Genomic DNA, 27,973 nt, shown 5'->3' with positions numbered 1-27,973 from the left:
CTCTCTCTCTTTCTCTTTTTCTATGTAACGTTGACTATTAACGAACGCAATATCCGTACTTGAAGAATTAAATAGCGGATGGAAGAGATCGAGGAACGTTGGGAGATAACGAGAGCCGGCCAGGGCCACGCGGCGCGATGCGTCGATTCGCGGATAAGCATCGCGAGAATCGAGCAATCCGGTGCCTTTGTTCGCGTCGAGGACAGTCCTGGTTCGAAAAAAAGAATATAGACAAGACTGTTAGATAGTCTTTTCGTTCGCCAATTGAGTTTCGATTTTTATAATTGAGAGCTGGCTATCATCCATTATTGCTGCGTGAATAATATGAATTCTTACGGTGATGTTCTCGTTCTGCAGTTTGAATCATTGATTGCCGCCCATTTCCGGCTTCCTATCCGCCCCTGGTCATTTGTATAACTGTATCCATTGGATTTTGTTCAAACAATACCAGAACATATTATGTTACGACGTAAACGCAATTATAATAGATTATTCGAGTTTATTGTATCGTTTTTTGAATTGGAATAATTGAAGAAAATTTTTGTTATAGCATCACGCACGTAATCATGTGTGTGTTTATAGGATCAAAAGCGATGTTTTGCCAGGGTCAGAATAATCTTCTCTTCATGAATCACTTTTGTAACGTTATTTACTCGTGAAAAATTATGTATCTTTGAGTTCAATAAATATCATAAATATGATAGAATACTTTGAACAGCACCAGCTTAAAAAAAAACAATTTGCTCGTCTTTTCAAGGTGATCGTAATTACTTGGACATCTCGGCATGAACTGTTTCCTCAGAGTGCTATTCATCTACCGAATTGCTTTTATACTTTTCCTTGGATTTACGGGTCTGACGGCTGGAACGTCGAGCATGATTGCTCGATGCGTTTTAAATTACTAAGCTTGGGCGTACAAGAAACCTTCAACAATTTCATTTCCATCCTAATCCAATTTCATTGGTATCTCTGCGGCCGTTTCCGCGTTTCTCACGTTAGAATCATTTTATGCATACCTACATCTTACGGTTTTACACAGGTTTTTTCCAATTTTGTACAGTTAGTGCAACGATTATCCAATTTTGTGCGATAACGGAAAAAGTGAGAGTTTTTCACGGATCTCACGAATTTCAAGGAAAAACTCAATTCAATGATGTAGCTCGTATATAACGGATCGCAGATTGTAAATCGCGTGATCCGTCGATTGCAGCATCAAATGTAACCTTGCGCGTCTCGATGTACACGTAACTTCCTTGCATAATGCGATCCGTACCGCGCAAATCTCTTATCGTTATTCGCGAATCTTCCTGCGATTATTCTATTAAAATTTTTTCTTTCTTTTTTTTTTTTTTTTTTTTTTTTTTTAATACAATATTTGATGATTCTTCATTCAGACACGAAAGATGAGATTGCAAGATGATGCATCCAGATCGTGCTAGGTTCTTTCAATTGTCCGCAAAGGTCCTCGCTCTCAGACGCAAAGATCTCTTCCTCGGTACGCCGGACACGTTCTGTTTATGCATCTGGGACTGTAATCTCAATCTTGATTCAAACAAGACTTATGTTAGCCTCACCACATCGCGTAACTATGTCATGTTGCATCTCTAATTTCGCACGATTTAAATCGAATTACGGTGTAGAGGTGTTAATCTCAAAACTTGCGCGCCTTTTTGACTGTCAGGTTTTGGAAATTATTTCAATTATATTTCGGTAATTTTACATTTACATTCTTTTTAAATTCAACGCTGTTTTTCATTAACGTATTAAATAATTAAACGCGCGCAAAAACATTCATCAGAATCGTTTTGATGTCCAGGAAATTATGTCATGTCTATTGCTGTCATTACACTGACTATTATGCGATGAATAATTGTCGTAGTCCTCACGAGAAATGAAGGACACGGCCGAATATTGCGCTTTTAACTTCCATCTTAACGGAAAACAGCCCTTCTTCCGGCACCGGAAGAGTGCACTTACGTACTTACATTCTTTATGCTTGGCTCATGCCCGGTGCATGCTCTATCGTTCGTGGAAATTGTATAACACGTACACTAACATATGCAACGTGCATGTATCTTTTCCATCGAACTCGTTATTAGAAACTTGTTCGTTAAACGGAAATACAGGCGTGTCTTGAACGTGTATCTAAACATGCGATGCAAGCAATCGCGGTAAAAAAGATTCACAATTTTGACAAAGAAAAATATTTGTCACATTTGCAATATATAATAATAAACACGTGCGTTATGTATGCGTAATGTCTCGCCTAGGAAAAGTTTTCTTGCAGAGAAACACCGCTCATTTCCGCTGGTCGCTAGCGGGACTACGATGCGGACAATGCAGATGCAAAATGCGTGCAATATAACAGTTATAATACACATGAACGACGACAAGTTTGTGGAAACACATTTCGTAATTCTAACAGGATTTAAAACTAGCCGATCATTAAAGTCGCGAATTTGTATGATTTGTCTCGTCCAAATCACCGAAGGATACCGCTACTATCTGTTTTTCAATAAAGTGGAGTTGTTATTTCAACGTACATACCAGCCATAATTGTCTATATCATGTGGTTGACATGCATATTTCTTTACTCGTGGAAAAGATTGTAAATTGGACAAAGATTGCGAAATTTAAATAAAAAAAATTATACAGCACTATAATCAAAATTAGATAAATATAGCAATTGATGATTTCGTATATTTGACAGCTGAACAAAAGATGTAAATACTCCTTATAACAAGATAAAACTCGTTAGAAACTTGTACTGAATTGATCGAAATACATTACGAAACTTATCTAACGTGTTAAATATCTAACATCTGAGGTTAATTGGAAGATTTCAGTGAAATTTCGTAAAAGTACATCCGGCAATCTTTGCCGAAAATCTTAATGAGCGTAACGGCCTAGGTACTATACGTAGATGCTCGCTCAACGGGGCGTTTCGTCTTCGGATTCTCTCTCTGAGCGCTAGCTGAAATCCTCCGATTTCGTCACGAGTTTCTCGCAAGAGCAAGATCCGCAGAAGCGAGATGATTCGACGATTATGCAAATTAATCACCGCTGAATTTTTGGATCGTTAACCTCGTTCCGTTGGACGATTAGCTGTATAATTGCGTCGCTAATCGTCGGTTCGTAAATTTTATCTCACAAATCTTTATTCCCTTTCGCTCCAAGATCCAAGGAAAGTAGACAAAAGATTATATTAAATTTATAATAATGCAAAACTAGATAATTTCGACGAAAACATACTTCTGCAAATTTTATATTTTTCTTATGATAGGAATTTAACGTTAACGCCATATTTTATGTTATAGTAAAATTTAAGCAATCTATTATCTTGCAAAAAGTGCATTTCTTACGTTTTTTCCAAGGCAATCGCGTGCAACATTTTCCGCGTCGTCGGCGAAGCGAGTTTGACGACAGGAAGTCGAACGTCGCTCGTCCAGTTATATTCTCGATATTTTATGCCGCTCATGTCCATCACGACACATTAAAATCTTACGCACGCAAAACACCCGAGTTCTTGCGTAACTCTGCGTGTCCGTGTCGGACCACTCCACTCCGACAGTACGCTATTAATTTTTTAGATTAGACTTTTCACAGTTTTTGTGATTGATTTCGTTAATATTTATTTATGCTGCCATTTGCAAATAAAGAAATAAATAAAGTTTATATAATGATCGGGTTTCTCAGCTAAAATTCATTTGTGTCATAAAAATGTTAATTTTATGTAATTTTTGTTTATAATAATAATGTTTATTTTTAATAATTTAATAATTATGTATTATTTATAATTAAAATTGTTTGCCTCGACCTTTTCTATCTCGTACGTATATATTTTTTTTCGCGATGGTCTAAAGAGATTCATTGATGTAGATTGCTATCGGTAGCATATAATACACAACGGGATTTATAGAAGCTGTTAATTCCCCTTTATATTTTAGCATCCTGAATTACTTGCGTGTTCGCAAGGACTTAAATGAATTATACCGTAACCACAAAGGTTATTGAACCGCGGCTTGTAAGAAGAATTCAGAAACACATCTCTTTGCCGAAGGCACGGCTAGTTGAGGCAGGTTTTAGGAATCTGTATGACAGAACACAGATAACAGTGGTAGGCGATTTTAAGTAATCCGTATATATGTACAATCCATGCTTTGTCGATATTTATTCTTTATCCTGAGATCTAAGAAAGATTAAAATATATAAATTATTTATATATTTATATATCAGGTAAAATACATAAGTTATTATTTCGTAATGTTACGAAAATGTTAAAAAATGCATATAAATAATCATGCGTTTACTAACTCGTTACTTTTAAGAACTACATTTTTTCTGTAAATTTATTTTTGCATTTGATGTTTAAGAGGAAAATTATAATTTTATTTAATTTTATTTACAAGACTTTCATCGTTATTTCATTAAGCTTTTTCATTATTACATCACTATTATCAAAAGGTAATGCAAACGTATTCAAACGAAATATACAGGAGAAGGAGAGCGTAGAAATGTCAATTGTTTCATAAGAACATATCGCATACATTTTTTTTTTGACTCTCAATATTATCCAATAATATAGCTCTCAGCCAACTTGCGTCTCACGGCAACAATCCTCCCTCGGAAGCGCTCGCGCGTAAGATACGTTTCAACGAAAACGGATAAAAAAAGAATAGACGAGGAGAAGGAGGAGAAGGAGGAGGAGGAGGAGATGCGAAGGTGAGTTCTCTAATGCAGCGATTCTACAAGCGGCGGAAGTCGCACAGCGAGGCTCGCGTGTCGTTTGCAAATTACACTCGCTCGGGGGAACGTCTTCTTCGACGCACCTTTGTTTCGTCCTTCGGGAACTCGTGAGTCAGAGGCGGAAAAAGAAAAGAATACCTCACCTCTGTGTGTACACGATCGCGGCGGAGGGGAAAAGGCCGCCGCGAGAGAAAGGAAAACCGAATAAAAGCGACGCCGAGACGTGAGACGTAGGCTCATTAGCATTTTTGCGGACTTGCTTTGCGGCGCCGCGCCGTGACAAGTGACATCACATTCGCCATACGTGTCCAAGTGAATCTTATCCGAGTTGTCCCCGGTACAAAGAGAGAAGCCGAAAGGTCAAGTACCCTTCGACTTCCGACCCGACTTGGATCACGACACGCTGATGCTTAATCTCCCTTGAGAGTAACGATATGTATCTTGTGAGATATCGCGTGACGGAAGTGCGGCATCGGCTGGTGGTCTTAGATATCTAGAATTGATTCTACCAATGATTCTACATGATGATACCAATTTTGTAATTTCAATGGCGTAATGACAGAACTTGCAAGTAATATCGCGCTGCGACTACTTAAAACTAGCATACCTTTTTGCACGAGAACATCTTATATTTATCAAACAAAAATAGGCAAAAATGTATTTTATAATTAATATAATTAATTTTTAATTAATTAAAAAAAAATTTTTTTAAATACGATTTAAAATTTGCAATGTAACAAAAACTTTTATCCGCAAAAATTAATAGACTGATACAGAGATGAACTCTTGGAAATTACAATAGAAAATAAAAAATTCGTGCAGCTTTCTTCTCTGTGATTTCTTTTCCTTTTGATCTGCTAAACGGAAAGTAAAAAAAAGACAAAATGAATCGCATGAACATGGCCGGTCGTCGACCTCGCGGATTCCAGGATACTTTCAGGATCTCATTTCGATACTTTCAACGGTGATTAAATGATTGGGACTCGAGGAGTGGCATCATTAACTTATTGCGTGCCGTTAATTGCTTTCTACCGTGATTGAGCGTCGTTTCTTAATTTAGTAACGAGAGAGGACAATAGAATTAAGGAAACGTTCGTCAAACGTGACTTTTAATTGTCCATCTAAAGGTGGGACTTTTGCAATTATTTACCCTGCCCACATTGTGAAAGAGAGACGAAAGTAAGTTAAAATAAATAAAAATAATACTTTTATGAATAATTACTGAATTATTAATTAATAAAATTACTTTTTTATATCATGCTACTTGATATTTTTGTTTATTTCTTTCGTCACTTTTATTACGTTTTTTTTATAATAGTAAAAAATTTTTTTGGAATTAAAAATGACTTAAAAATGTATCATTTATGGAATAGAACATTTCATTTGAATTTAAAAATTCACGGACTTTGAATAAATGTTTTGAGCTGTGAACGACGAAGAACATTCCCTTTCGCGAAAGCAATCTTTGATATAATCCCTGATGATACTCCCTGACGGATAATAACCCGAATAATGCGATATAACATCGAGAGTCTGGATAAGATTCTCCAGGCGAGAGCAGGAAGAGAGTGCCGGAGTCTGCCTGACGTGACTGCCTGCAACGACGAGAGTCAAGTTCACAACTCTCTCATCATTGTCTCTTCGCTGGCTGATAATGATAATCCACCGATGATTATTGTCATTACAGCTCGCGCTTGGCATGCGAGCTTCCCAATTTACTCAGGCGCCGTTCCTCTTACTCGTCGCTTCGAGCTCGGAGCTCTAATGAATTTTCTGGAGCGATAATCCGTAGGCTCATTAGACGCGATGAATGTGCACGAATCCCGTTTTAATTGCTCACTGGCAGATTTCGTCGATTATATCCTTTTCCCTGTCGTACTAACTAGATGATATTTTCCGACAATAAAATATAATATAAAGAATGGAAAAAATATACATACACATATATATTGTATATTATGCATTATGTAATCACAGTATATTAGCCATGGTTGCTTTGTTAATGGTTACCATTCTATTCGCTCCACGTTTAATTTTCAACGTACGTTAAAAAGGTACGCTAGCCTGACTTCGTAATTTCACACACTACCGTGTATACACGATAAATTTAATTACAGTTCTCATCGTTCTAGTAATGCGATTGCGCAAAGTTGATGAACGAAATTGTAACGCCAAGTGGACGGCGCATGATTTTATGATATGAGAGTTATGTACCGTTTCGGTATACGAACTCACTTTTATAGCTAATTAGTTACGGGACAACGGATACAAACGAATTTTCATCGATATCGTGAAATTTCTACGGCCGGCAAAGTCGAGCAAGTGAACAAGACAATTCGCTTCTTTTTACTCTTTTCATTGCGAATGTGTAACTACTGTGCAAACTACTCGAGAACATCATATGAATGGTGTAACAAAGGGAAGAGTATTAAATAATTTACAGATCTCACGTAAATTGCGTGCGTTGCGTGTGCGATGATGCATCGTTGTAATTAAATTATAATTTCTCAAAGTATCTCATTCTACTATTAAATCCAACAATGCAAGAATCCTCCAACAAGACGCTTCGCGGATTGTGAGTTCTCGCAATTATTATCGAAATCAATGATTTGCAATGTCAGGAAGAGCCGATTCGCGAAGATAGTTCGCGCTTCGACTACGCTCGGCTTGTTTGTTGCGAAAATGAAACGGATTAAACAGAAAGCGATAGTTTACATCGCTGCGGCCCATTCGTCCAACCGCAACAATCTTACAATCGGCACGAATTTTCGCATTGTGCTCATTTTCACGTTTTATGGCCCATGCAAAGTTACGCGGCGCGTTCGCTTTCGTCTCAGCGTTACAAATAGTTATTCGCAGCTGATCCGAAGAATCCTCTTCGTCTTCCGACCGTTTTAATGGATTGCGAACGAAACAGCACCCATAACGAAATTAAACAGACACGGATATTACACCGGAAAACAATTTTGCCGGCGGAACGTTTCATAAAAAAATCACAAAAAGCTCGACTCTTCTCTGTAATTAGGCCCGCTTCAAGTAACAGAAAATCTCACGTTCTTCAACTTCATGATTACCTTGAAATCGAGAGCAGACGCGATTTGTAATAGGTGAACCCTGAGGTTACTAAACTCCGAGCTATTAACTTACGCAATTTGTATTCTTGATGTGTCGGGCATTAATAACAATAAATTACCGTACTATATAGGTACAACGGCCGCGCAAGCTATACGAATATAAGGATCGTTCAATGGGTGTCGACGATCGATTCGTATCATTGAACGTCGCTGCTCATTCAAGTATATCTTTGACATATACGAATACGGCACAGATATCGAATTAATTGATCACGTCGCTCGTAAGGTGTACCGTTACGCTGTTTACACTTGAAAATTGTCTCGATATATAATACTCGAAGAGACGCGTCTAATTTAAAGTTGATGATCAAAGTTTAATAATTTTCGCAATTACGTCGATAATTCGTAATTTATATTTAGATTTATAATTTAGAGAGAGAGAGAGGGAGAGAGACGTATATAGATTAGACTTTATAATCTAGATTTATTTTACGCTACAAAATATAATTTGCATATAATAATATCGTGTAATTTGCGAATTATAATTTATTTCGTGTTTCAGCAACCGCACCGATAGCGAGCACCGTGCAAATCGAATGTGCGAGCGAATCGATAATTGTTCACATCTCGACGGAGGGCAACACGGACTTTCACGGTCTGGTCTACCCACGTGGGTTATCAAAGAACAGTTCTTGCCTGCAGGAGTACAGGAGTCAGCCCGTTCCGATCACGTACAATCTGCCTCTGCGATCCTGCAACACCATGCCTACTGAACTGGTGAGTTTTTTTCCTTCTCAAATAATTACTTGAGTCTATGAATCGGTGAGTTTTTTCTATTTTCTATATTTATTTTCTGCTTTTTCCTTTTTGACAATTCTCGCTTTTCGCGTCGACGGCGACGTAAAATCCCGCGTGTAAATCAATTAGGTTATTACCCATTATCTTAACAAGCGCCATAGAATTATCAGGAGGGTGTTCATTATTACGTTACATCACCCATCTGCACCTTTGACCGATCGTTTTAATTTGGTTTATCGCCTCTTTGCCCATTAGCTCCGCGCCAATTCCCCGGTATCTATCGATAGCAGTAATTACGACTCGTGCTTTATATAGCTTGGGTTCGAAATTATTCGAAAGGCTCAATCAGAAGTGGAAGTAGTGGCCGATATCCGTAATCTTCGATCTGTGACGCAAGCGTTTCGTATTTCTTATTTTCCTCGCTTATTTCGATACACTTGAATGCAGAACTGTACTTATTATGCTCACTGCACTTGTGATTCTAAATTATGATATTTCAGAAAAATATGTTAGAATCATATTTGTTGCGTATGACAAAATTGTAATTTTCAATCTATTAAAAGTCATACGCGAAAGATAATGAAACAAAAATTATCGTATAAAGACTATTATATAACGACCATTTAATTTGCAATAATGTAATCATAACTGCTGATTTTATCGATAATAAAAATATTTAGTATTATTATATATCATATAATGAAATCATCGTTTTTAAAAAGCAATTTGCTAAAAGTACACAGAAGATAACAAAAAAAAACGTATTATATAACGATATAATTATATAGGGATATAACGATGAAAATTAATTTGCAAGAATGAAATGATAACTGCTGATTTTATCGATAAAAATTGTTGATTAAATAGATAGTCATAAATATTCGTTTCAAAGACGTTGAAGGAAGGAAGTCCTGTATGTAGGCGTAGTCCCGTGTAACGAGCACGATATTATCGCAATAATCACGCTAATAAGAGCGCTATTAACATTCCTAATATTACTGTAACGATTGTTATTATGTCATTATGTTATTATTATCGTCGACCACGATGTATACACAAACGGGGAAAAGCGAGCTTGTTTGCGGTCGAGTATCTCAACACGTATCGTGGTGGCTGTATAACGATCATTCGCGATCGCATTCGTCAGTAATAAAAATATATAGAAAAAGGAATCGAGTACGCGGGCGCGAGGATGCACGAAGAAGCTAGGCACATGGGTAGTGGCTAAAGCATAAACAGGGTAGTGGACGGAAATGCGATAGTGGCGGAGGTGGTGGAGGACACGTTCGTGTAACGAGGAAATCGTATGTCGAGGCGAGAGATCGCTTCCTCGCCATACCATAACTGGACCGTTATGTGACCGGACTTGAGGCCTTCTACTTCTTGGCAGCGTTACAAGAGGGATATACAGGGTGTCGCAGAATTAGAACGAGTGCTTTTCACAGCCTCGCTTTTATCTGTAAACAAAGGTTTAGCTTATCAAAAATATATTAAGACATATTACTTATTTAAATTATTTATGAAGTGACATGTCAAATTATTATCTATTTTCAATTTTTATTTTTTAGTATCTATTTTCAATTTTTCGTATGTCACTTTTTGTAATTAGATTTTATTTAAGAGAAATTCTTTAATTAAAGTTTAATGAAATTATAACTGAGAAATATAGTTTTGTCTCTCTCTCTCTCTCTCTCTCTCTCTCTCTCTCTCTCTCTCACTCTCTCTCTCCCTCCCCCCCCCTCTCTCTCTCTCTCTCTCTATCTCTATCTCTATCTCTATCTCTCTCTTTTCTCTCTTTAATTTATAGAAAATCTCATTTTAACTGTTAATCAGTTATTGAAGAATTATAGAACGTATTCTTGTTGAGGAAAGATTATTTTTTAATTAATCGAGGCTTTATTAAAAAGACACAGTTCGAATTTATTCGATCAATTCGCCGTAAACTCTGATAAACACTGAAAACGATGAAAATATAAAATATTCTAATATTATAGAAGATTGAGACATTAACGTATATATTCATATATTGCTCTTTGTAATTAGATTTCAGGAGAAATTTCTATTAAAGTTTAATGAAATCAACTGAGAAATTTAATTTTGTCTTCTCTTCTTAATTTGTTACAGAAAACCTTCTCATTTTTAACTGTTAGTCATTTAATTATTGAGGAACTATTGGACATATTCTTGTCGAGGAAAGATTACTTTTGAATTAATATAATCCTGACACTTATTTAAATTGTATAAATTTATTTTTGCAGGGTATAGAAAACCATATTTTCTTTAGGCTATTATATTAAACGCTATAATTTTTTAGAATCATTATATGCTCCAGATCGATATAAGGCAACACTCACATCGCATATATATAATGGATTTTTATTAATTGTCGGCTTTTCCCGCGAGCCGCAAGGCATTCACATAAATTTGTAGTGTCGAATATTTCACAAACCGCCTACAAAGTAGCAGAGCTGTAATTATCGGGTGTGCGGTATTGTGTGAATCACATTCGGTTAACGCGATCTTGGGCAGGGAATAAAGGGGAGATAACGTAGCTCGCAGCTGACGCCTCTTTTCTGCAATGTAGATTGCGAAATATATGTCGAGCCGCTGACTCTTTAACGAATTGCTTGCTCCTTCGATCGACTGATAATAACACCCAAGAAGATCCCGAGGCGATACGAAACACGTTTCGCCGTATCAGCGGTAGACGGTCGTGATAATCACGGGAACGATAACGTAGAGATTAGACGCTGTAAACTTAATCGAGGATGGGACTTAAAGAAATAACAACAAAGATAAATATCCAGTTGAGAAACTCAACAAAAAACGTTATAACGGAGAATTATATTGATATACTAATTATTTCTATTCCTTTCGCACATAAACTAAAGTAACTGTATGCGAATAAAAGCAAACACGTATATTCTCGGGAGTCTGCATCTCAACAAACTATTCATTACGACGGATATGAGCTACTTCCATTAGCGCTGTATTATATCATTAACGGACCAACAGATTGAACTCGCCGACATTGCATTCATCGTTGCACTCGACGTGAGCCGTACGGCTTGGTAATTCGCTTTACAATCGTAGCTACCCGACAATTTGATTTACCAACCGCGACAGAGGTACAAAACTCTGCGTCACTTGCGTGCCCTCGGAAGGACAAAGGTGCAACGACAACGACGACGATGGGGAAGAGACTAGCTTCTCTCGGCGTGTAATGGCAACAGCACGTATACCGTCTGACACCGAGAGGGGCCGTATAATTTAAGGGCTGGCACGCCGAAGGGTACAATAATTCGCGCCGGTACGACGCCGCTCGCTCGTAAGACGAGGTCGGATAAGGCAAGGGGGAGTCTTTGACCTCCGCGTATACGAGCGGTTTCCCGGTAATTCTCTGGTGGATCTCTCCGGTGTGGGCGACGCGAACCATCGTGGGCAGTCGCGCCGCGCCGCGCCGGTAGAACATGCGTCGGTGGTTTTCGCACGCGCGTATGTTAAATCGACGTTGAACAACTTTAGCGTTCCTGCATAAATTTGCGTCTGTTTGATTGCCTTTTTTTCAATTATTTTTAGACAAAAGCGCGACTGTACAGTGTTAAGATGCTGAGAAATTATAGACTATAGAAAGGGAGTACAGAAATATTTTTATAGGTAGCAAATTATAGGATGTCAAAAATTATACCTTTCCGCTTCGTTTTCTTTTTCTTAGCTTTATTCCCGAGTAACGGTAGGGTGAGCACGGATGAAATGATACTCGAGAAGCTACATCCTAATATGGCGAAGCTGTATCTTAAGCGATTCTTACATAATCACCTTCAAGTGCACATTCTTGCTCATACACAAGATGACTCGATGTTACGTAATAAAAGACTCGTCGCATAAAAGAAATACAAACTGTGCGTTTTTAAATTCCTTCACGCAAAAAATCCAATTATTATTAGTTCAATAAATTCATTTTATCTTTGGAGTATCGATATCATTAAGAATTTCTTTTAAAATTCAAATAAATACATTTTTTTCAAGCTTGCGCTCTTGAATTAATGTTTCATTCAACTTTCGCGATCTTTCGAAACTTCTCTCATAAATAATTTTTACGGTCAATGAGAATTGACATGTAAAATCGTCTTACGAAAATGTTACAATCTCGCAGTCTTTCATATTTTACTTGCAAATTTACTAGTAAGCCTTAAGTTGAGTGGGCCACTATCTTTCTGAGAAGGCATTAACATGAATTTTGCCTACGTTAGTGTTGGAAAAGTAAAGTTAGCGACCAGTTTGATTCGTATTTTTAATGTATATATATATATATATATATATATATATATATATATATATATATATATATATTCAATGCAACTATACAAATTTTTACAACTTTTTCAAAATTCTGCGAATCTATAAATCATTTAAAAAAATATATATATGATACAAAATGTAAAATACATGATAATAGATTTTATAATTTTAATCAATAAAATAATAGATATTTAAAATTACTGAAAAATATAGATTAAAAAATTACTATATATAAATATTTATGGCAGTATAATGATTAAAAAAGATTTCAAACTTTTGTTACCATATATATATCTATATAATAATTAAGAACGGATTAGTAGAGGGTGGGTCTTATAATTTTACGTAACCGGTAGGCGCTGAGAAATTTAGTCGAGAGGAATCGCGTCAAATTTTGCCAAGGGAACTTGTCGCTTACTCGAAATGGTTACATGAGATTTAAGTGGCCAGTCTGTTGAAATCGATGTGACTTTCTCTCCATTTACCGAAAGATGGACCACCTGCGGATAAACTCGTTATTATATAATCTGACTTTTGATCTCCTTTTTTTTGTTTCTCAATGACTTTTTCTTTTCGAAATTTAAATTAAATATTCCTAACTTTTAATTGTCATTTTTGTTCTTTTTCTTCATCTAAATTCTCTTTAATAATCTATTTTCTTTAAAAGATTACAAAAGACATCGCGATCAATCATTTTAATGCATATAAAAAATTAGCTTGGCAGTTTTCTTCTACCGGAGAGGATACAAACTCACGAGAAAAGAATTCGTCAGAAGTAGTCAAACCAGTTCGACAATACATATATAATATGTTCGCCGTTTATGTACCATCTGCCTGCGACGCACGGTAGCGCATTATTTTACTCTATCTTTATGCACTTAATTTATCTACTCATATATTCTGTTATAAAGTCCATCAACGATACTAATTTAAAATGTACGGACAGTTTAAATTTCATGAATGACATTAATTTCAAACACGTCATTCATAATATGAAATGTCTATACACGCTAAAAACCTATTATATATCATGAACTCACAACCAGAATAAATTCAATTATTTAAAGAGGTAGTAATTTAACTTGGTAATATAAAGTGCAAAATTGTAAAGTGCATGAAAAAAAAAATATTCTCGATTTTCTCACATGTCATTTTCGTGGTTGTTCACTGAATATAACGCACATAATTACAAGAGTGTTCAATGCGATAGTGTTGACGACGCGATGCATGATTGGTTGCCTGAACGACATCGTATAAATTGTTCATCAACTACATTCATTATTAATCCAAAAAAATTACATTCTAATAACGATGTCAATGGTAAGCGAATATCGTCAGAAGGAAGTCGAGATTGATATTTACGATGTCTGTTAATCGGCCGTTTAATCGACACGATAAATTTACTCCCTCGGATCGCTTCTGAGTTTTAACGCGGATTCAATTATTGTTGGTTTCGATCCAGCCAACGTATCGCCGGTGTCGGATTGCGCCGTAAAAATGATTAACGGAATCGTTCTGCGGCGGAATTACAAGAGGATAGAGTACGCTGGGAATAGGAAAAATCGATCGAGCCGACTATACTAAATCATGTCGCGCGACTCGCTTGCGGCTAACATCGACTGGCATCCTGTTCTAACAACCTCGGACCGGGAAGACGGGTGTCCTTGGCTACGGCCTTGCAAATGCGCCGCACAATTGCATACGCATGCAATGCGTAGACGCATTACACGTATAATGCCCAGCGATTAATCGGACGTAGGAAATTCATACGAGCGGCAAACGAGGCGGCTTTTTAAATTCTATGAAGAACGGAACGCGTTTCGTGGAAGTATAATCATCGCGAAATATTTAATAATTATCGCGTATATAACATGTATGACATGTACAGGATCCATATATTCCATAGCTTTCGCCGATAAAGTTAAATCGTTTCGCGAGGATGGGTGATCTTTTTCATTTTTAAGTCCCGTTCTTGGGCATCTATGTATCTTTACCGTAAAATCATGATCCAGTTTTCGTTACGACAGAAACGTACTCGACAAAGTTTCCCAGAACTTTCGTAGAACAACGCGTTACTCAACATCAAGATAACGGTTTTCAAGTTTTCCCGTTCTCCAGATTAGAAGAATTTTCCACCGAGCTACGTCGACTCGCGTTTCATCGATATGTAAGATTCTCGATCAAAGTTATATTCTGCAAATTAATTGCGGAATTGCAAACACGATCGTTAGGATGAAAAGAGAGGCATAAATGTTCTCTCTACATAGAAAGTAGAAATAGAAAAGTAAAAGTAGAAAATATATTTACGCATAAAAAGTTATTTATTTGATAACAAAGTTTACGCGCGCACATACATACACGTATACATATCATCTATAAGATTGAATTTTTAATCCCAATTTAATTTAAGTATCTTTATAAAGAAGTACGAATCTTGTACATAAATTAGACGACGCGTTCATAGAGAATATTCGCGAATATTCGCGACGCGCATCAATTCAAATGCGACGGAGGGATGTAATTATAAAAGACCAGTAAATCGAGAGGCATCATTATTAGATGCAAAGCAGCATCCATCCCATTCCGATGGAATCCGTCGGTATATCTCGCGTCGTATTCGTTTAACGCAACGGGCGGTGCGTTTTCTCGCACCACCACCATTAGATGAGCGAACGGTGCCCTTGCTCGCTCGCTCGCTCGCGCGGGGTAGACCGGATAATATCTTCCTAGTAGTGAGGTAACCACCGGTTACAGGCGAACCGCCATTCCTCTCCTCGAGGCCCAATTAAATCGTAAAATCCTGGCTTCGAGGCTTGGAAATTACAAGCTGCTTTTACCCCGCTTTGCTGCTCGCTCCCTTAGCGACAGTCCTTTTTGCTGAACTTATCGTCCCAAAGGCTGTGTACCTTATTCTCAATTTTACTTTATGAACTGGCAAGCAACACGGGGTCGATGATTAACTCGAAAACTCGGCGAAGGGTTAATCGCGATTCGTAATGCGAGCTCAAGCAGAGCTTTTATTAGCTTTACATTATCTATAAAAGGCGGCTGGTAAATATATATACTACTCCATAATATAACTTTTTTTATCATTTTTATAAATCTTATATAGAGCGTAGAAAATTAATTTGAAGTATTATATATATATATATATATATATATATATATTTAATTATAACAAGATAATATGTATTACGTGGACATATAAATTATAAATATGGTAATTTTCCTCTCTAATTAAATATCTCATAGTCATCGAAGCAACACTCGTTTCAATTTTTCTGAATAAAATATAAACCCAGAGATTATACGAATATATAAAAATCTCTCTGTGATAGTTGCAAAATGTACAAATAAAATTTCTCGAGGATCTACGTCACTTGAGGCATGGGCGGCTATAATTTTGCGCTCTTACACGCCGTATAATCATTGGCGTAAGGAAACGTCGTGAGAAAGAACTCGTTGATGCTCAACGTGGTCATCTCGTGATTATCTTACCCACATGCCGCAACCGATATATCTTTGGAACCCGGGAATTAATGATCGACTTTCACTTCTTTTGTTTCCTCCGAAACAAATATTGACTTCTTGTTCCACCTGTTCAATATCATTGGCAACGAATTATTTTACTTTTTTTCCTCTTTTTTTTTTAGCTTAAAAGAACTAATAATTAATTACAGTAAAATCATAGTTAAGTTTGCGATGATAAAAATATAATAACACACTATTGACCATATTAATAAAATGAAATTTTCTAAGTTTTGCATTCTCTGATCATTTTATACCGATTATATTTTAATTCACTTATGTACTAATGTATTTCTTAAATCTTTAAACAGTTAGATTTTATTGTAATGACTCCGTTAAGTATGGCAAGTATGTCGATGTGTTACAGCGATAACGGGTGCGAAAAATATTTTTATAACACAATTTGTACCAAGAGTAATGACAAAATAATGATTGTTATAACGGGCACTTTGCACATCATGTATGCATCGGAGTGAATTTACAGATTTAGTTAACGGACGTCTTGCATTTTATTTCGCGTTCTTCGCGGGTCTGAGTGGGATAAAATCGGGAACGAACTGTTAAATCCGAGGTGTCCGATTCCTCGAGAACTTGTCCGGCTGCACTCTCAAGTGCACTGTAATGACATCCCCCTCTTTCGCGCTTTGGCAAAAAGTCACATACAACATTTTAATGCATTCTGATGCGTCTCTGGTCACGGCGAATTACGCCTCTAATAGTAACACCGTTACGCTGTCCGTTAACTTTTCACGATAGCGCAAGGTCACCGTACTTGCCATACCCAGGAAAGATTGATTCACTTTACGATAAATGAAGATCGCGCCAAGAGTGATAAACGAGATTTCTATCAATCGTTGTATCATGCTCTTTCATTATCCGCTGACAATCATCGTCCGAGTTTTGCAACGCAACGTTTGTGTAATTCCAATCTATTCGGCCTGTGAGTTTTTAACTTATAAATTTAATTTAATATTCAATATAATATTTTATTTTTTATCTTGATATATACGCGACACGTAACAAAAAATTACGGTAACGAGAGAATGATCGTTTAACGACATCACTACATATAAGATAATAATTGGCGCTTTTCGTGAGCTATATCGGGTTGGATTGAGCATCACTGTTGCATACGTGACGAGTGCAAGGTTCTGCGAACCTTGTAAGGGTCGGAGAAGAAGCTGCCCGCTTTCTACACACAGTGGATAAAGCCGAGACGGTGCGTCCACTCCGGGAATACCTCTTTAAACGACCTATTGTTCTGCGGTTTAAGTCGCGCGAATCTAAATGCGGCCTTGTAGACTTTCCATTAACTTGGCGAATATTCTTGACGTATGCCGCTTTGAAACAGGCGGATCGATAACTTTTAAGGTAAAACTTTCACTTGTAAATCGTTTTTACTCAAATAAGCAATAATGATTCAAGTAACAAGTGAAATGGATATGTTTACGTCGAATGTATACCGTAGGAATTATAATTTAATCCTAAGATGCGACTCGAATATTTTTGAATCGTGACTTTTTTTACAAAGATAATAGAAAAAAATATTAGAAAATTTTAGCAGACAAATGTCATCCATTTTTTTTTTTTTTTTTTTTTTTTTTTTTGAGAATCACTGTATAGAGATACGCGACGCGCTCTTGAGAATATATGGGATCAACGTGTAGGTCCTTTCAACCTCGTTGACCTTTGACTGAGGGCGAACAAGCCGCCGCGTCGCGTCGGCTAGTTTTTCAAGTTGTCGAGGACGGCTGTTCGCAAGAATACACTCGCCCCGTAACTTCACGGCGGGACCGGTCTCCTCTTTTACCAGAGAGACCTGGCTGGCGCCTCTTCTATCTGGCAACGCTCCAGTGCCATCGATCCTCGTCGCTCCGAGAAGACAAGAAGGCGGTAACAATGCTGGCTTCGAGACAAGCGTGTATACGATCGTACCGCATTATCCAGAATACCAGGCTTCGAACGTCATTCCAATGTTTTCTAGCTCTTTTTATAAGCCTTTGTGAATAGTTTGTATGTTTCTTCAGCAGCAGAAGTTTTGAAGCTGTCGTGGCTTGCTTGGTCAAAGAATCGAACTTAAATACATAGAGGAAAAATACCAAACGCCAACTATTTTTTTTTTTTTTTTTTTTTACATTAGTTCAGGAAACTCATATTGGTACTTTCTTCTATTCTCTTACATTTATTAAAGAAATAGTAATTAATGATAATTTTATTTAATTCGGTAGATTTATTAAATAATTCTGTGTATGTGTTGTAGGATACGTCAAGATATTATTATTTGCAAAATTATTTGGAAAGCTTTTCACGCACTTGTGTTACCGGATATCCCGTTCTTTCTTTCCGAGGAAGCGATCCATAGTTGTCGGTGTGATCGAAGTTTCCCATAAATTCCGGATAAGCTATCCGGAAGATCAGAAACCTCGACCCGGACCGGCCACGGTCGAGGTTCAGGGATTAAGTTATACATCGTGACGGTTATAACTGGGATTTATGCTCGATCTTGGGCGTGCAGGAAGTGTAGTACAGTCAGGAAGAGAGGAGAGGAAAGGAGAATTTAAATCTCGACGGGATATCTCTCCCACGATTATTCAATACCCATGCCCGAGGAAGAGTCGTCGCTTCGTCCTCGTGATATCCCGTATAAATAACCGCGGGATTACAACCATTTAATCTTCTGTAAGCAAATCCTCGGCGAGACCTTCCGCGTAGAAGAAGCTCGCTGGCTACCGACCTCGAATGCGAGCACTGGGGAAGCGGCGGCTACACTTTTCGTGACCAAACTCGAAGAAATTGTGCATCATTGACTGTCGGCTCGTCCTGACCGATTTATCCATGCGTTAATTATTTAAAAAAATTCGTCGGACTCTTAGAAAGAAATATCACACGCAAGATAGAAACGCTTATGGCAAATTGGCTTTTCAAAAATTGGTTTGGCAAGCTTGTGAAATGGTATCTCGTTTGATTTAAAACAGTGATTAATCTTTTACTATAAATACTAACAAGTATTATATATATATATATATATATATATGCATTGGGATATGATAGAGGTTTTATACTGGTCACTTAATCTGTATAACATTTTAGAAGCGGTCGTTAAATTAGCTAGGTAAATGAAGAAAATGAGCGAAATCATTCTTGCAGGTAAATTCTCAAGAGTTCGTATATGTAAATCGGCGCAGGCTTGTAATAACGCTTGTTTTCGCAATTACATAAATCCGTGCGTCTAAGCGAAAAATAGTCTTTGCTGTGTAGGCAATACTTAAGCGTTATAAGCATTAGTAACCAAGGTCATTCAATCTCATAAGGATACTTTCTTGGACAACGAGAATAACGATATGGCTTATAAATATGTCGCTCAAATAAAAAACGCGCTGTAAACGTTGATTGCGGATATGAAAAATCTGAATTTCAATGATCAAGATTTTATTTCGAGAATAAAATCCATCAAAATGCCGAATCAGATGTTTTTCTTGACCAACCATAATGCTGATTACAGCTGTCAGGTTTTATATACATTATTCAAGCATCTGATAACGGTAACTATACGATTTATGCGAAGACATTAATAATCATGAGATCATCGATGTTTTTAGCTAAAAGGCAAAACACGTACATATTTTCATACATATTTATATAAGACTGCGCGTCGATTGAAAGGCCGGTTTTAAAAGACTTTATAAAAATACGTAAATGGCGAACAGACACGCGAAATCTTGGCAAAACAAATTAAAGAATCATTAAATGTTTCGATTAAAGAAGAGAGAAGAAGAGGGAGCGAGGCTGTAGAAGTTGGTCAAGTATGTTGAAGGAGACGTAAAAGGAAGATGGATTAAAAAACGAGAGACAGGGACAGAAGGACAAGACGACTTCAGGTGCGAGATGTGTCTCCGGAAAAAGCGACTAGGGTTGCGAAAAGAAAAGCGTCAAGTCAACGAAGAAAGGGAATAATAATTCGCGATGGCCAGTACGCTGAAATCATTTTCCCGAGCTTCTCGCGTCATTAACTCGTGCGGCTCGCCGGAGCGGCATCTCTTCGCGTTTCACTTCCTATTCTTCCTTTTCGTCGTTAACTCGTTTCTTGCCCTGAACTTGAATCCGTCTTTTCCCTTCGGCTTCGCTTCCACGTACCTTCCGTGTTCCATCGACCGTGCACCTCCCTCTGAAGGAGAAGGTCGTTGCGGAGTTACGGTAGCTGTGTTTGCGTGATGATGAACTGTTTGCTACTTCGCAGTAGTGAAGGCAATTGGAAGTAAGGAGGATTCGAGGAAATTGCAGTTTCGATGGGTATTGCAGATATGATGTATCTAGGAGGTAAGGTCTAATTAGATAATTCTAACTACGATAGTTCGCCGCCGCTCATCTTTGGAAAAATATATCTTCAATACTTTCTCATAATACCTTATTGTGGAAATATATATGTTTTCACACATCACAATTTCATATATAATATAATGTTTACAAAAAAGAAAGGGATAACGTGTAAGTTAAAATTTTTAATCAGATATAAATAATTTTAATTTTTTTTTCGAATTAATTCGAATTTTGTTTGATTTTCACAAATTTATAAAAATTATAAATTTAAAGCGGCAGCACAAAGTATATTTAGGCACACAAACATTATTATATCGATGAATATTAAGGGAAAGTGACAAGAATACACGGCTTTTGTCGTGACGACGGATGAGACTGTCGTTCGAAAAGACGGTCATCCGAAAATGTCGATGACGCCAACGTTTACTCACCATGTGAAAGCGCGAGTGTATTGCAAAATCTCACGACTCTGTCAGTCTCTCGGTAAAAAGAGGCGGCTCATGTAAGAAACGTATGTAGGTGGTTAATGTCGCACAGATTTCACCTTGTCTACATACCTGTTTTCTCGCACAGACGAGGGACGGACGCCCCCACGAGAAAAATCCGATTTAGGCATTGCCCGAGGGGAGAATTTGAGCGAGGTGGGTGTGCCAAGAAACTCGATTTCTTACGAGGCTCACAAGGACACACGAGAGAGGTCGCAATATCGTCTTGTCATCCACCGAATAAAACTACCCACGCAAATGCCAATTTTGGGATGTCTCGCCTACGTCATCGGCGATTCGACTCTTTCGTCCTGAGATTAGAGTTAATTGTTTCCGTTGAATCCTACTTGTCTATATGAAATTTCACCCACGTTTCTCGCGATGTGCAGTAGTTAAAAAAATTAAATCTTGCGAAATTATAGTCTATCTGTTCTTTTTAAATCTACAATTTTTATTTTTTATTTATATTCTTAGTACTCTGTCATTCAATTGTTGACGAGTTGTGCTATTTCTTTCGAAAGCCAATATTATGCAAGAAAGTTGTAAAAACATTATTTCTACTGTCGTCGTCAACGGTAACCGTCATTTTCTTACGTCATAGCAGATGTTACATGTATGCTGCAATGTTACATTCTTACCTTCTCATTAATACGCATCGCACCACTTTTGAATTTCATTGACATACTTCTATGTAAAGTCACGTTGTATACTTTGACCAAACCGTGGTGTGACACGCAACTATATGTATCGATTGCGCTAATGGAGATTTCTCCCCTCGCTCTTTTCTTTACACTGTAATAAGATAAACTTTAAGTTTTTGTACAATTTTTGCATCATTATTTATTTTTATTCGCATAAGTAGACGGAGGGAACTTATTTAATAATTTCTAAAAATCTGCAACATTTCTCACTCGTATAAAAGGTAAACTATTATTATCGAAAGAGATGTTCCTATAAATTTTATTCGATTAATTGTACAGAACCCCATGTGTGGAATATACTTAAAAAGCCAGAAACATCTGAAGAATCCCTGTCAGACGTAGATAATCAGTAGAGACGTAACGATAATCGCATCGGATAAAGTAGCGGATATTTCATCACTTCTCTCTTCGATCATTCACACCCGGATCTACCCATGTATTTTTTTCTCTCTCGGAAAGACCGCACCCAATAATTACAAGATAACTAACTAGCTGTATGCGACCGTTAATCGCGATGCTGATTATCGGTTTTACTGTGTAATTGACGGCAATGTACAGCAGGTAAAATAATTTGACAGGCTACTCGTTGCGATGCATCATGCGTGAATGCGCGCTCCTGCAGCGAAGCAGAAAGCGGGAAATTCTCGCGCGCGAATTCCCGATTCGCGCGGGCTATTTTTAGCGATGCGCGCATATTTCGAGCGGCAGAATTCCAAGTCGCAAAAATTCCGAGAGATTTCACGGGGATGTTGCGCGCGGAATATTGGACGGGGCCGTATAACAAGCGGCGCAAACATCGGCCGGTCGATCCGTGGCATTTTTTCACGTTTCGCGCGTTTCCGCCTCTCTATACCCTGAGCCGATCGTGTGCTTGCCGCATGATTTCATCTCTTAACGCATCGCTATTTCCGTTGACGTGACTGCCGTTGCCGGCGGGGAAATTTTTTTACATTTAATATAAAATACCTATAAGCTGACATTTAAGTAATTTATTCGTGACAAAATTTCATTTATAATCTTATATGTTTTGTAATTTGAAAAAAAAAAAACACTTGAAAAAAGGAAAAGTAGGATACACATTTACATATACATATGTATAAATTAAAATAATAAATAAATAGAATATTTTTTGAATTCTTTCGCGAATTGTAAAGCGTATAAATTGGGCTAATTTTTTATTTTAAAATACTAGTTTTTAAAAATAATTTTAATTAGTTTAAAATGATTCATTTTTTATCGCATTGCCGTCTTCTCACGCGAGAAGGCAGTTTGGTGTGGGAAAAGTCACAAGGTCATCGATGATCGATTCAACCTCTTTGATGATAGACGTGTGTTACCTGTCGTGTGTTACTTAAACATTCCCAAATGTCGTGATCACGCCGGGGTTACTACCAGAAGTTCGTACGTCGCTGCCGTGAGAGAGAAAGAGAGACGAAACGAGCGTGCAGTCAACCGGCCGGCGCGGTGCCGCTGCAACTGCAGCTGCAGTCGCCGTAGCCTGCTGAACTGACCGGCCGTCGAACCCGAGAAATGTTCCGCGAGAGATGTATCGTAATAAGTGCACGAAGTGCCCCACAGGCAGGGCGAGTCCCGGCAGAGGATGGCCGTCGTCGGTCGTGCGAATCCATTTGCATTTATCCTCGTAAAATTTCATCTTTGACAGCCGCGATGCGAGTAACCTGTAATTTTTTCACGATAAATTTCGCTCGACACGGTTTGACACATGAATCTTCCGATCGCACGTGTAGATACTTTTCGCACGCACGCGATCTTCTATTACAGTTGTATCGACGATCGACCGCAAGTAGAAAAACCTGTGATTTTCCAATCACGGGTCCCGTTAGTCGCTCGACGAGGGGCAGATTTCCTTCTGCCGCACGAGAGACATTAGCGTGCGGCACGATCGTCGTCACGTAAATCATAGACAGAAAGACAGAAGATACCCCTCCGTTTGCATGCATACACGATGCGCTGTCTTGCTTCTGCCGGTTGCGTTGCGGTACGAGGAAATTACCTTGGCTAATAAGAAGTTTAGCGGCTTCCTGGTTTACGCGAAATTAGCGTTACGGTATACATAAACTTTTATCGAGCTCCCCTTGCTCTGTGCTGTATTTAGATTGCAATCGTGTTTACGAGTCGCAACGCGAATTCCAGTTTCACGTTTTGTACAAACTTTTTCATCTACGCAAAACTGTCGAATAATTTTTTTTTTTTTTTTTTTTGTTATTTCTTTTCGTCGCGACGTTTATTGACACAGGCATAATTTATTAACGAGTGGGTGTAAAGGTTTAACTTTTAATATTCTCTGCGTGGCTATAATTTCCGCTATACGTTTTTTATGCGTCACGTAAACCACGTCGCAAATTTGACTGCGTACCGCGTTCGCTGACGTAATTCTCGTAGAATTATATATGTACATCATACTGTTACGAGCATTCTATTAGCATGACCGACGTGGGGAAATGAACAGAACTGCGTATACAGCGCTACACAACGGATGCGAAATTCTCTATGACAGTTTACTATACGCGTGCATGAATTATAATTGCATGTATTCAGCCTCCTGGACGGATGAGAAAATGCGCCATGGACGTATAGCTTGCAGCGGATGCAGCGATAAGTCGACGTTTTAGCATGCATCTTCTCTCGGGTGCCGTTAGTCCTTCTGTCTTTCGCGTCTTCTCGAGAATTCAGGGAGTATCCTGATATATAAGTACGTACGTTACGATATATTGAAATAAAGAAAGCGATACTTACACAATTTACAATTAAAAAATGCAACGTTAGCGTCGAAATACATTCTTGAAATAAAATTCTGAAATTGTGCGTGTATTTATTTATTATACATTGTAATAACAAGGGTATATATATTTTTTAGATTAAAATAAATTCAGATAAATTGAATGAATAAGCTCTCTCTTGGAACTATATCTTTAATCACAATACGCTCGTAATATTACAAAACTATGTTACATTTACGTGCCATGTTACATTAAGTACTACGTGTGAGAGACTCGCGAGAGCATTAATAATAATGACAAAAAGGCGGTGCTGATGAGTCGGTTGATGAGCCAATTTGCATGAGAACTCTTAGCTACTGTACCCTCTATTCATGCTAGAGGGCAGAAAGTGGATGTCCGTAATAGACGTACTACCTCCCTCTCGAGCCTTTTAGCAGATCCACTCTCGTGCAGGTCGAATAATCATCCCGCGGTCTCGTATAGACAATAATGATCGCTCCTCGTAATCGAGCTTAGCCTTTAAAAGAGGAAAAATAGAAAGCACAATCGATTGAAAAATTCATTTTTATTTAATGAGATCATAAAGATCAAGACTTGGAAACTAATGGCAAAATTCTTCGAGTGCTCGCGTGACTTTGCGATCTTTTTCTCATCACGGTGCGAATAGCAGTAACGAGAGGAAAAATCATGCTGAAAAACACATATAAAAATATCTCGTTATCATCGACAAATCGCTCAAGCGATATTAACGATAGCGAGAGAAGATGATGTTGCTACTCGAAGGATAACGACTCATTTGGCAGCGTACAAAAAATACTGTTGATCGCCATCTTTTTTTGTCGATTACTCTGATATACCATTAATACAGCTATTCCGCGCTTCTTCTCAGATTATTGAAGTTCGAGACGATAAAGAGACCGCCGCGCGTCGATAATGGCGTAAGACTCGCAGTCAAGTAGGCGTCAAGTAATACCTGGCATTAGAGTGAGCTTCGCTTCCATGCACTCTCGCACTGCTGTCGTGTACGATGGGAGTGCACGTGTACGACGTTTGCGCACGCCTTCCCTGGATCCACATCTTTCGCCTTTTTATTCGCCTTTTAGTCGTCTATACCGTCTTCTCCGCGCCGTATCCTCACGCGCATCAAACATCACGTGATGCATAGATGGAGGGTTTCGCTATCGGCGCGGAATCCACGAAAATTTTCATCGTCTTTCAACATACGCATGTATTGGTAAGTGCGAGATGATTCACGTCAGAGGGGGCAAAGGGTGCGACACGGCAAAACACCTCGGATGATAGATCTGGCATGAGGTATCTCTCGAGGAAAGAGACGCTGATTCACGCGCGAAACGTGCGTGTTCATCGATCATGGATCGTCAGAGAAGATGGATATGTACATACGGTAATGGATACAGCTCAAAGGGATGCCCGTAAATTGCATGTACAAAGGGTACGTATTTGCGTAAGACGTACTTCAATAGGCATACGCACCGTATATTATATCTTAAATGTTCGGATATATTTTGATTCTCGCGTGGAAAGTAATTTCTCCGCGCCGCGAAACCGGTAAATGCATAATATGCATTCATGTGTCGAATTAATTGAGGACCAATCGGTGATCTTATCCGACGATTTTTACAATTTGAGTTAATATGAATTGTGGCAATTTTTTTTTTTTTTCCTCAAAAGTCATTGAACTGTCAGAGATCCATGAAATGATACTCTCGCGACAATCGCAAGCAGTTGGTAAGCAATACAATTGGAGATATAATTAATTTTACAACAGTACAAGAATGTGTATGTCTGACGGATACGCAAGCTCGAGATAAAATCTTGCAATGAGTGCCGTGTATCGCGCAATTAACAAGGGAAAAGCAATTTATCGCGTCTCCGCTGAGGATACGTCGGACAGGCATTCAACGTCAAAAATACTGTGCTCCACCACTCAGGGGAAGGGGGAGGAAGAAAGGGGGAAAAGCTATCTCGAGATCTTAAATATCTTTATATACGATTCAGGAAGAGTAGTCGCGTATGCGAATGTAAATGAATTGATATGGAAATTCCTCGAAGTTGAAATACCTAGAGGAAATTACGTGTTTGTAGACAACGTAACGATCGGATGAGCACAAACAACATTTTCTACAACGGAAGGAATCTCTCAAAGTTCCTTAATTGATAATAAAAACAAGTTTATTAAATTAAATGACATTAAATAGTAAAAATATCGATAATCAGCGTACTCATACTTGACATTACAAATTAAAAAAAAAATACATTAAAAAAAATGTGCGCATACGCGAGACTTTAAAAAGACGATACTTTTTTTTTTGAAAGAGCTAAAATCGTTTCTGCGATCAGGGTAAAAATATGGAAACGTGAACGTCGAGTAGACCACGAGGGTGGTCGACACTATGGCAGGAGCTAAGGAGAAAACACAACGCTAAAAGTGTCCATCCTTTTGCTCGGCGAACCCGTATCGCGTGACAGTGTCCTGCTATTGGTGCGTATAGTGGTATGCAGTATAGAAAGAAAAAAAAAAAGGACCGGTCACAGGACCGTAATCGGGGGACACAGGGCCCCGCCTCGTGCGTTCTTCCTTCTACCGTAATAAAACCGGAGATCTCCGCTCGGTTGCTAGGTGGGTGTGTGAAACATAAAGTCGACGATCTGACGTTTCTCCGGGCTCTCTCGGGCCGATGCACCGCAGATTGCGAGTATCCTTGCTGAGGTCGAACGCTGAGAGGCTCCGCCGAAGGTCGTTGCCTGCTCGCGATATACCCGGTACTCGTCTAAGAACATCAGTCCGTTCTCTCGGTCCCTCAATTACCGCGAGAGAGATATTACGAAACTCTAATTTATTAAATACTGTTCTCCTTAATTGAAAAATTAATTCAATACCATGTTAAAATAATTTTTCATCTTGCACGAGCGAAAAAAGCGATACACAGCAAAAAAAAAACTGTTAAAAAATATTGAAAGAATGATTGACAATGATGCCTTAATGTTAATATAAATTTATACTTTCTATTTACATTTTCTTCTGCGGCTTTAATAAATTTTATAATATTCAGATTTAGGGTAATATATATATATTAAATTAATAAATAAAGAAATAAACGTGACGCAGTACTATATAATATTGATGTCTGATGATATTCGCTTATAATTTTACCAAAATAAGTCAAATGTACGATATGAACATTAATTTTCTATATAAACATATAACATCGGTGAGTTACATATATATAGTCCATACTTTATGTAATAACCGGGAATTA

The 27,973-nt window shown here is 38.0% G+C and overlaps 1 protein-coding gene across 1 annotated transcript in view; it reads left to right on the top strand.

Moving 5' to 3' along the window:
* Pio (zona pellucida domain-containing protein piopio) overlaps window positions 1-27,973 on the top strand; it is a 57,455-nt gene that overhangs the window by 23,401 nt on the left and 6,081 nt on the right. Inside the window, exon 4 of the mRNA XM_072892327.1 lies at window positions 8,383-8,597. Within this exon, the coding sequence (XP_072748428.1) occupies window positions 8,383-8,597 (215 nt within the window). The remainder of the gene's footprint in view (window positions 1-8,382; window positions 8,598-27,973) is intronic.

Source organism: Anoplolepis gracilipes, chromosome 5 (genome assembly GCF_047496725.1).
Source record: "Anoplolepis gracilipes chromosome 5, ASM4749672v1, whole genome shotgun sequence".
Classification (NCBI taxonomy): Eukaryota; Metazoa; Arthropoda; class Insecta; order Hymenoptera; family Formicidae; genus Anoplolepis; species Anoplolepis gracilipes.
The sequence above is the reverse complement of the archived record's forward strand: the minus strand, read 5'-3'. Positions and strand labels throughout refer to the sequence as shown.